Source organism: Micropterus salmoides, unplaced genomic scaffold, assembly GCF_014851395.1.
Source record: "Micropterus salmoides isolate LMB-PRFRI ecotype aquatic unplaced genomic scaffold, ASM1485139v1 Ms_hic_scaffold_1, whole genome shotgun sequence".
Lineage (NCBI taxonomy): Eukaryota > Metazoa > Chordata > Actinopteri > Centrarchiformes > Centrarchidae > Micropterus > Micropterus salmoides.
This window is the reverse complement of record NW_024040040.1, coordinates 7,351,340-7,363,213: the sequence shown is the minus strand read 5'-3', so window position 1 is coordinate 7,363,213 and position 11,874 is coordinate 7,351,340. Positions and strand designations below refer to the sequence as shown.

The 11,874-nt window shown below is 42.2% G+C and overlaps 1 protein-coding gene across 1 annotated transcript; it reads right to left on the bottom strand.

Moving 5' to 3' along the window:
- On the bottom strand, window positions 1-10,321 carry LOC119900783 (ubiquitin-protein ligase E3A; the record flags this gene model as incomplete). Its single annotated transcript, XM_038716031.1, is given in 10 exon segments — window positions 1-74; window positions 2,295-2,368; window positions 2,469-2,624; window positions 4,031-4,195; window positions 4,346-4,551; window positions 5,978-6,122; window positions 6,226-7,478; window positions 7,579-7,883; window positions 9,346-9,390; window positions 10,012-10,321. Coding segments are annotated over 10 exon segments (2,500 nt in total), but the record flags the coding sequence as incomplete, so codon positions are not given.
- Window positions 10,322-11,874: the final 1,553 nt, after the last annotated feature.

Here is an 11,874-nt window from a genome sequence, read left to right as displayed (position 1 = left end):
CAGTGCCGGTGGTGAACTGCAGGAAGAGGCGCTTCTGCTCCTCGCCAAATGAGTGCAATGTCTCCCAAAATTCCCTACGAGCAGTCAGAAAGTGTGCAGTGTTAACATTTCTAAACACAAAAGGACAAATAACTGTATCCTTAACTGTGGTCCAATCAACATTTCCACTGTCAGGTCAGTACGGTCCTATTTTAGCTGACGACTGTCATTAAAAAAATTGTGATTATCTTCCACTATTTTATTATAAGCCTAATACTGTAATTTCTCAAATAAAAGCCAGGTCTCAAATAATGGCCGGGGGAATAAAACGAGGGTGGATAATCTCCTGGTGCCTGTCATATAATGTGCAGGCCAAATAAGCAACAATTTCATTGATTTAATTTATTACAATCAACAACATATTTCTGGATTACTATTTTTAAGTGTAATTGCCTGATTTCAAGGGATCTATGTAAAGCAGAGGTCACTAATAGGCGGACCGCCGACCTACAGCCAATTTATAATTGAGAGGTACTACCTCGTGACGGAGCGTTTGTATTTTAACCCGCGCAGCTTTTCTATCGTTTACTGTACTGGTTTAGCGGCCCAGGAAACTCACGGACAAATTGCTCAGCCAATCAAATCTGTGCATTCCAAGTGAGTCCGCGAGATTCACCAGAGATGTTGTAGAAACACATGAATTGAGGAGAAGAAAGAGAAAATAGAATTAACATGGCTTTTAATCAAGAACGTACAGATTCGTACATGTACGTTCCTCCCACGGGCTGTTCAGAACCAGAATCTCTCATAGATCTCCAATGCTAGCTGGCAGGACAAACTAGAGCTCACGTTTCTCACTGAACAAGAGAAAGAAAGAAAGTGGTAGCTCTATAAGAGGGAATGAAAGAGAAGGAGGCATTACAGCTGTTCATTTGTTAAGATGTGTTGAGTGTTTATTATAAAATTGGTTGAGACTGCACTTCATGCTACACTTTTTATTTAATTTTCTTCTGAAATTAAGCCCTTTATTTTAGTTTACTTCAATTTAGAATTTATTATTAGAGTAGTTTATTATTTATTATCCCTCCAGTAGGATGTGAAAACCGACTTATTTGACTTATTTGGCGTCAGTTGTTGACTAAAACCACGCGTTGATACAACTATACGTTATGGCACTGAATGATAAGTTAGTCATTATGATGTTGCGGACCTTTGCTTCAGGATATTTTCTCTAGCTGGACCTCTTTGAATTCTAATTGAATACCCCTGATGTAAAGAATCGACCAAAAAACAACAGATGGAGAAAACTACTGGATTTGCAACCGTTTAAAACAAGTTGAGAAGAAAACATTAATCTATAAACCTATTAAAAACCAGCCAGCAGTGACAGCAGAGCAATGCAACTTACATTATGTAGAGTTCAGTCACTTGAATTAATGTTATCCAACCACAACCCACCTGTGCTACCATGTGATGCGAGTCCGGGTGCGTTCACAACACTGCCGCAACATAATGTTTAAAAAAAAATTCCAGGACAACACAACATTTTCCAGAATATTTTACATTTTCTCTAATTTTCCATATGTTGACAATTTTCCATGACTGGAAAATTGGTCAACTGTTTTCCAGGTTTTCCAGGACATGTGGGAACCCAGCTAGGGAATGTGGATAACTTTAGCTTTCTCAACTAAATTACTATTATAGAGCAACCCAATCTGTTAGCTGTAGGCTTACATGTAATCTAGATGTATGAACGGTACTAAAATATGTTACACGGTAATGGAAACTATTAAGACTACTGAGAAGTCAGTGGAGGCTACATACTTGGTGAAGCCAGCTTAAAAAATTTCATCAAGGCAAACAGGAGTAAAGACGTTCTTACTTCATACCACAATATGACCAAATGTACTTCTCAAACAGAGGGAATTAGAAATAAAGGCATGTCTCCTCTTGTCAAAGAAATTCCTGTCGTCGTTACACTTTACGTGATGAAATGTGTAGTAGTAACAAATATTACATGACAGATCAGCTGTTTAATCTTTAATTACTACTGAAATTAAGCAACTTTCCTCAGAGCTGTCAAACGCACTGCTGCACCCGTAGTGGAGACTCTGCTATAAATCAACGGACCCGTTATTGGCACCTCTCTGTCATCATCTTGCTGCGGAAAGCGAGACATATGGTCCCAAATAATTGCGATTAGGCGGTTATGTAATACTGTGACAGGCGCAGTAGGGTCTTGCCTTCACACCATAATCATAACTTGTGTGTACAAACTGTACCTAGACAACGAATACACAAACACACTTTCTTACTTGATGATTCGAGAATCTCTGTTATAGCCTCCATCATATTCTGTTGTTTCTTCAAGTGCTAGGAAGTCCAGGTTCTGCAGTTTGTGACAAAGACAAAATATAGATGGACATTAAGCTTTTAAGCCAATTTCAATGATTTACTAACACGCTGAAATGTCTGGTAACAAATCTCACCCTGCTTCCACAGATTAGGAGCTCGATTTCCTCTGGTCTGAACAGGTATTTGAGCGGTGACTCGTTGGTGACCATGTGGAAGCCTCTCCTGAACGCTTTGAACTGCTTCTCCACGCTTTTGTTCAGCATGTACTCAGCATACTGGGCCACAAACTCCTGCACAAACACACATCAACACCAAAATCCTGACGGGCACTTTTTAAAGGAACTTTTTCCCACTACTCAAAGTGACAGCAAGCCTTGAAGATAGCTTTGTTTGATTTTTTTAAGCCACTGAAACATTGGCTGCCACACCAATACAGTGCAGGGGAAACCAGAAAAAAATCTGCCTTTAACTAAGGCTGAACGATTAATCGTTTTCAAATCAAAAAGCTAATCGTGGAGACGGCGATTAAAATTATAGGACGCATCTGACCCGTTTTTTTTTACAGTCATGGAGTTACAAATTAATTCTGTTGTCATCCTTTTCTGACAGATCTGCTTGCCAATCACAAGCCATGCGCCTCTTCTTATGGTCCTACTCACCAATCAGAGCGGGCACATGGCGTGTACAATTTTCAACAACAAACGAAACTAGAGGAAACGTGTCCGACGTCAACTCACACGTTTCAGCAGCGGAGCGTTTAACCTACACGTTGTCATTTTGTGTGCTTCAACTACAGATAACGGCTCTCTGGGAACCCGCTCCGCTCTCTGCAGGCTAACGTTACATATCCACATGGAGCATTTCAGAATAAGAGCGTTTTGCCCGTCTGATTTTGTTCAGATTTTGCTTATTTGTACTTGATTTTTTTACTTACTTCTACTATGGTTAAGTAGGCTACGTAGTTAAATTGTTTCTTTTTTTGTCTAACTGTGTTTATTGTTGATGTACGATCGAGAGTCTGCAAAGGGTGTTTTATTTTGACTTCCTGCCTGGTTCATCTGCTCTGTGCTGCATGACGCAACTTCCGGCAAGAATAGACTGGCAGTGAATATTGAACTTTAGCAAAACTTCAATAAAGAAAAAAAATTTGCAAATTGAACCGTAAATCGCATTTACATTTTTTCCACCAAATCGTTCAGCCCTACCTGTAACTAAGGATAATATACAGATCTCACAGCAATCTTCAGATATATACATAAATGCTGAATCAAAACAGCAAACTGGTAGATCATCTGTATTTTTGTTTTCTATTAAAAGCTGGGATTTTCACACTCGCACAGTTCTGATAGATGTGGACCAAGATCCTACTTTTCAAGAGGTCCAAAGGAACCAAATGGACAAATAGACCAAGTTCACATGTGAAACTGTGACGGCCATATTCATTTTTCAGATGGCTTTTTTTTTTACCAAAAAATAATATAAAATATTTTTATAAAGTAAGTAAGTACGGCTTTTTTCCTTCCTTTAAAAATAAAATACTCAAACCGACTAATCAATTACCAAAATAGTTAGCGATTCATTTAATAGTTGGCCACAAATTGATTAATCATTGCAGCTCTACTATGAACCCTAGATTTAGGGCAAGACCGCCTTTTAATACAGTTTGAAAATGCTTCATGTTTGCCGTTTGGCTCACCTTTCTGTTTTCATTTGTGACTGGAATCTTGTCCCCATTTTCCCTTAAATCGTACATGAGTGGGTTCCCAAACAGATCTGTCTGGGAAATCTGGAAAGTGATCATCATGTCCTCTTCGACACTGCCCTCGTACTCCAACAGCTCCTTCAGACTCTGGAACAGAACCTGTCCCACACAGCCACATGACATATTTAGCATGGCTCATCAACTGACACACCTGGCTGTTCAAAAAAGTTGCTGCGGTGTTGAAATTTACAGTTACGTGAGCTATCCAGCTAAAGAGCATTCAGAAGCTTTGTTAGAGGTAATTCTTACCGGGTTGGCATCAGCCAAGTCTCTGAAAGTTCCTTTCTTGCCCATCAACTTCCTGTAGACCACCATAGGAAAGTGGACATCCAGGATACAGTTGTTATAGATGGCCAGACCAAGAACGATTCCTATCAGAGTGTACTGGCCCTCGTTTTCAAACGATGACGCGTTGAACCAAAACAGCTTGGTGCGCTCGTCGTATGTGAACATCCCTGCAGGAGGACAAGAGGACGCGATGTGTGTGTATATTATACACGCACATGCCGTCATTTACAACACGTCATTTAATATTGGGGACTTTTTCGTTATCCCAATCGAGGGTCTAAGGATATGGCGTGTCGGATGCTGTACAGACTGTAAGATTTGTTTGTGATTGGGCTACATAAACTGACCTGACCTGTCTTTGAATTAAGACAAAGTATTGCGTACCTGCGGGTGACCTTTGTTGCACATCACCCCTCTCTCTCCCTCCCCACATTTGCTTTCTTTATTGGGAACTACTGAATAAAAAGGCAAAAATGCCAAATAATTATATATAAATAATAAAGAATAAATTCAAATCAATTTCAAATAAGGAAGAAATGTTGTCCTGAAAGCACTCATTTGTTGTTATGCTTTTGCATTGCTCCACTGGCAATCATCAGCCCATGTACTACTCAAATTGAAAATGAAAGTACACGCTCTGCCCACTGTGAATTTCCATTACAATTTTAAAAAGAGTTACTTCCCGTTCATCATTAATATTATAATATTTACTCTAGTTGTGTACACACGCAGTTTTACAGTGGAAATTTCAGGTGTAATCAGCTTTGTGCTCACCTCTCAATAAGGAGCTTAGATTGTTTGATTAAACTAGCCTTGCAATACAAAAATGATCAGTGAAAGAGCAGTGTCCTTGCTGCCCAATATTTCAATTAAGGTGGTTAGTAAAACATTTTCATACCTGTTAGGAATGAAAACTATGAAAATAAATTAAAAATTGCAAAAATGCAACATACACATCAATGCAGCAGTAATAATAATCAGAAATACATCATATAAATAATAGTAAAACTCTGACAGGGACCATTTTACTGCATAATGACTACTTTAAGTACTTTTTCCTCAGTAAGGGTTTAGAATGCACAAGTTTTACCTGCAGTGGAGTGTATTAGTATTTTTCTAACTAATGGACCTAAGTACTTCTACCTCTGCCTCTTGTTGTGGTGTGTGTAACCTATGTGTGTGAGGTAGTATAGCAGGTTTTGTTGTGAAATAGTCTTTCCTGGTGTGTGAGGGCTAGTTACGTTACTTCAGTCAACCATAAAGTGTGTAGATAAGCTCGGGTTACAGTAGAATACTTCCTCAAAGGCTGTGCGTTGTGTTTGCTGCCACAGAAATGAAAAACAAAGTGCCCGTATTCAACTTTGATAGACATCCCCCAACTCTAATATCAAAATATATTTGAGATATCGGCCAGCACTAGCCTGCAGTATCACTAGCTCACATGCTATGTGGGTGCTGCACCTGCGTTATGTAGAGATGCTGCAACAGGCTGCTTAAAAATCAGACCTATTGCGTCAAAAAAAAAAAATACAGTCTCGGCTACTGAAGCTTAGCTTACAAAACATAAATGCTACTTGTTTTGTATTTTCTTACCAATATCTGGGTTGAAGATCTCCTCCACCACCAGCTGAAAGAACTCTTTGGAAACACCTCCTTCATCAACACCTTGCTCTCCTTCAAACTCGACGTACAGCTGCTTCTTCAAGTCTGCAGGATTCTCCATTGCTATCATTTCCAGCTACAGAGATGTAAAGTAAACAGCTCAGTGCAATGCGTAAAAAAAAGCTAAACAAAACGTATTTAAAAGAGGCAGAGAATTTACTGAACTGGCACAAACATACCCTGACCAGTGCGTCGTCAATGATGTGGTCTCGGCGTACTTTGAGCCTCAGGTAGGGGTTGAGCTGCTGCCCCTGCACCAAGCTGTAGAGCACCGTAATGCGGCGCTCGCTGTACATGCGGATGCGGTTGTCATAGTACAGACCCAGGTTCTTGGTGACGGCGTTCAGGATGAAAGGGCAGGTCATAAAGGAGAACTTGTTCTCAGTTTCAACCTTAAAGAAAGTGTAGTCCTTGTCCATCTCCAGCACCTCGTTCAGAGGCTCATTGACAAACTCCTCAAAGAGAATGAGCGGCCGGCGGCAATCATTGGTGCGGATCCCCAACTCTGTCTCCAGCGGGTCCACCCGAGGGCCCTTCTTGTTCCGCCGTTCCTCGCCCAGAAGCTCCTGCAGGGTGAGTTCGCTGGACTCCGGGATTGGCTCTTCGTCCTCTTCCTCGTTGTGCCCCATGTCGAGGTCGCCGCCCAGCACGTTTGCATAGTAGACGATCTTCAAGCACTTGGTGGCCGCCACCACTGCGTCGTCATCGTTGACCAGATTGCGGCTGTTGAACTCATTACTGATCACCTTGTACGTAATGAGCTGCTGGAAGGTCTCCACCATGCGCCGGATCTGCTCCGCACTGTAGTGCGACCACAAGCGCGCCAGCTTAGCCTGAGCTGCCAGCGGGAGTTTGCTCATGGCCTTGCAGAACTGTGGGAGGGCGATCTCCAGGTACTCTGGGCTGTGGAGGTTGCTGTTTTCCATCACTATAACAAACAGGTTCAGGTAATTGGGGTCTCGTGAATATACGTTGTGGTACGTCAGGTCGCACTCTACGTTGGGTGAGAGGTAGACCAGGGCATTCAGGAAGGCAGCTTCTATCTTCTCATTGGACAGAAGGCGCTCGTACACCCGCCGCACGGCATCGATGTCCACGGACACCTCATCGGGGGCCAGCTTCTGGACATCATTTTCCCCCGAGGAGCCCTCTCCGAGCCTTGATGATGAAGACGAGGCGGGGGAATCCTCCTCCATAGCTGTAGCAGAGCAGGCGGCTGCCTCCTTCTCGTCCTCATCCTTGTCCTCATCCTTACCTTGAAGGGACTTGAGCTCCTCCTTGGTGTGAGATTTGGATCTTCGGAAGCTCTGCACCAGGCCCTCTGCGCTGGAGAACACCCGACCTATTACCCTGATCAGAGGCGAGTAGTCTTCCTTCTCCCCACAGATGTCCAAGATCTCATACACTTTCTCCTCCGTCAGGTAAGTCACATCTACATATAGAACATTAGAAGGACAACAAAACAGATCAAACTCTCCACAATCATTAACTCTGACTGTAACAGGATCGTCTGTAGTCTGGCATCAACTCACCTTTAAAATTGTCCCGTACAGAGTGGACATCTTTATGGTTCATCTTCCTGTTACTGCAGGCGGAGTTGCCGTGAGCGCTGCTCTCCAGGTAGGCCGAGGCAGTGCCTTTCTTCGACGGGTGGGGGTCACATAGCTTCGAGTTGACTTTGTAGAGCTCCAGAGCTTTGACCGCCGCCGCGTTGTTATCCATGCGGTTGAAGCCGACTGACGAGGCACACCATGAGTTAGAGCACGACTCATTCCCACAGCCCTCTGTTAACTGGTGGTAGTAGCGCTCTATTAGATGTTTGGCAGCTGCTCGCTTCCTGAGTTCAGAGGTAAGGCACAACAGGTTATAGGTTCTGCAGAGTCCAATTTATTCATCATTAACAGCAGTTTGTGTAACATGGGATGAACGGTAGAGATGAGAATGATTCAGATTCAATCAACGACCATTAAGTGTCCGTTTCATCTGTGGGTTAAAAATACAGGGCTCAAGACTAATGGTGTCCTGGGGTCGATAGAAAACGTGTTTGTGATGAACACAAATGTTCTCCGGGACCCTTTGGGACGAAAGGGATTTTTGCATGTGTGTTTATCTCTTACACACCGGAGACCGCCCCTCTTGCGCTGTGAGTTGCAGCCGGTGTTCTGACGGTTTATGCTTCCTTGTCGAATACTGCTACCGTAATGCAAACCCTACCTACCCCCAACCAACGCGCATGCAAAGAACTGCAAAGAAGTAGCACATCTCGATGGGTAGCATAAATCGCCAGAACACCGGCAGTCTCACAGCTGTGTGACAGAGTGGTGGAGTTTTGCGATAGAAACATCTGAAAACTGAAGCGCAAACTTGCTCTGTTTGGGACCGTGAGCTGCACTTCATCGGAGCTGCTGATGTTAACGTGTGTTTGGAACAGTTCTGTCTGTCAGATGGTCTGATGGGGGTCCTACAACACCAGCAGAGCAATAACGTAATGCACATCAGAGTATAGGGCAGGAAGATTAATGAAAATTTCTATGAACGTTTTTCTGGACGGTTCTGGGACGGGGGTGAAACAAAGTTAGTCTGGAGCCCTGGCATTGACAATAAATTGCCTAATTCATTAAATTAGGGTTTAATAGTTTTCAAAGACAGACTTTGGCTGACATGAAGCATCTATACGTTGCCTTCTAAGGTATTTAATCAAGCGCCAACTCAGATATACTTCAGAAAAATCTGAAATGTATTACAAAAAATCCACACAAAGAGCATAAAAACATTGATATGGCGCTCTTAGAGCATTTAACCATATCTGTTCCAGTCTCATCATACGTCAGAGGTCGCACACCTCTGAAGCAACTAGGGGTTACGTGTTTTGCTCAGGGACACATTTGGGATGAACACAGTGGGAATCAAACTTGGGTCTCCCACTCCAGGGCACGTGTCTTGTCCCCCTGTATCCATCACCACCCAGTGTTCAATGCTGATAATGACCTTTTGTTTTTAAAGTAACTGAAGTGCGCGCCTTGAATAATTCAAATCTGCAAACTCTGTAAAATAAACAATAGCTGCCTACTTGGTGCTCAGCATTGCTAGAGGAAAATATTAGCATTGCTAGTGTCACTTTCTTTTGTGTTATGATAACAACAACCACAATGAACAGGGCTTTAACGGGTTGGAAAAGAAAACAAGAAGTGAGAAGAGACAAAAACAGGAGCAGTCTGTGCTGCAAGTGTAAACTGTTACAGCTGAAACACGCTCACAGGCACAAATGCGCAGTAAAGTATAAAATGAGTTTGACTTACATTCGGCTTGCTTCTGGGTTTTCTATTTCAGGCTCCTCGTGTTTTCTAATTGAACAACAAACAATATCGATAAGTATACCTGCAGCAGAGGTCACGACGTGCTTGCACTGACATTATAACCACAATAAATAGTGTTGGCGCCCTGCTGGTTGCATTCGAGCAATATTAAAACATATTTTCTGTGTGTCGAAACTCAGTGATGATGAATGACATGCTCGCTAATAAGCAACATCAGAGTCAGTGCCTTGCAGCTAGAAGAAGCAACCAAGTTAGCCTTGCATTGATTAAGTTACACTCACTGTGTTCTGTTAAATGTGCAGCCATAGTAAATATAAGTACTACTAAAATAAAATACTACATTTAAGGGAGGGGGGGGCAATAGGTTTGGTAAAGGAGGAGAAACGTCAGGGACCTGGATTTAGCAAGCTAGTGCACCTAGCTAGCACGCTGGCCTTTTTTTCAACTATTATTTATGCAGAATTGATGTTTCCAAAGTGCTAATAATTTTGACTGATCAGCCAACTATTGAAATACCCTTCGCCTGCATATGTTGGTATAAACAACAGAGCTGTAGCTTTAACACAACTAGCAGCAGCAGCAGCTAGCTGGCCATTACTTCCAGCGTTTCTCCCCGCATCCCCGACTCTCTCCTCTCGGCCTCCCCACCTATAAGGTCCTCCTGCGGGGCTGGTCTCGGCCTGTGGTGGCGTACACTCACAGTCCTCCTTCTCGTCGGGATTCATACGAGACTTTATCCTCCAGTTGTTTGTGTAATTCTGTTGCTGTTTGGTGAACGGATCGAGTCCTCCACGGGTTGATTACAGCTTCAACAGCACGGCAGGTTGAGGCTAAACGCGCGGCGACGACGGATTTTCAGTTCAAAACTTCATTCACGGCCTTCCTACTGCAGGCTCTTTCCTCTGCCTGAGATCCGCCGCCATCTTGACTTCACCATTAGCCCGCGTCCCACAATGCACTGCGTTCTGGCTACAAGACATGCTGGAATGGATCAAAACGCTGCGCGGAACGGACTCCTTGTATTTATCATGAGATTATGGATGGACCATCCACAGCGTTGGAGTTTAACTACTTAGATGTAATTTAGATACGTGAATTAATTAGAAAATAAATGCAATTGTAATCGGCAGCAGTTACTGGGAAAAATGTGTCATTATATTACAGTTACTTACCAAATCCACCAACCTCAAGTACACAATGCCTGCACATAATACCTATTGATTCAGCATCCTTTGCACTACGCTCCATCTCACTGTGTACACGTGTACATGTATGCATTTATGTGTACCTGTGTATTGCACCCCCCCCCCCGACATGTACATAATAATAATAAAAATACTGGTAATAAAAATTCACTCCTGCATCCTTTGCACTCTCCTCACTTTGCACTATTGTCTTAATCTGTCTATATTGTTTTTGTTTACAGTGTATATATATGTGTTCTCTATACTGTAGCCTGTGTCTGATTATATTATTGTATTATTGTATAAGTAAGCACATTGTGAGCAATGTACAGAGTCAAATTCTTTCATTTCTTTCAGTCAAAGAAAGCTGATTCTGATTCTGAATACTTGTGAAAATGTTCACTATTACATTGGGGGTTGCATCTTCAACTGGGTCTGTCAGCAGATCCAGCAGGGGACCCAAACCTCCCTTTCCCGAGCCACATTAACCAGCTCTGACAGATTATAGTAATTCAACACATTGTAAGTATCCCTTGTTACCCACATTTCAAGTATATTCTTGTTTTTTTTGCCTCTGCCCTTCTGACCCTCACATTGGCTTAAACCACATTTCACATTAAGACATAAAACACATCTGGGCTGTTCTGCAATCATTATCATGATTATTGTTTATTATTTATTGATTGAAGTGACCATCTGTTGTGGGCCTGTAAGGATAAAATAAAAAGCATATTGGCCAAAACCTGATTCCTCACTCACATTAATGGTGAGGTTCACACACACAGTACGCTGACATGCTAGGATTCTCTCATAGAGCCCAGCCAATAGTTTAATATCACTGGCAATATTGTCTTATCACAGATGTATCCGTATAAGCATCTATGTCTCCAGATATTAAAATATTAAATTTCACCAAGTATATTTGAGGTAATTTTGAAAGGGAATTTATATTTTTTTCCAGCGAAGAGCAATTTATTGTTCAACGTGCACTACATTTGACACAACTGTTAAACAGCCACATTTGAGGGATCCTTGACATACAGTTCTATGAAATGTGTTTATGCATAGGTGTCATTTACACTGGGGACACTGGGGGACACTAGGGGCACTGGAGACATGTCCCCAACACTTTCTGAAATGGCTGATTTTGTCCCCATCACTTTTTGAAAGCATTTGTTAAAAATGTTCTGAAAAATAGCTTGCAACAAGAATTGTTAATTACAAAATGAGTTTTATTTGCACAATAAGAAATATGCATGTAATTTTGTGTTTCCCTTTGTAAATATAAAGACATTTCCACCCTAAATTCATGCAGAAAGTTTCTCCA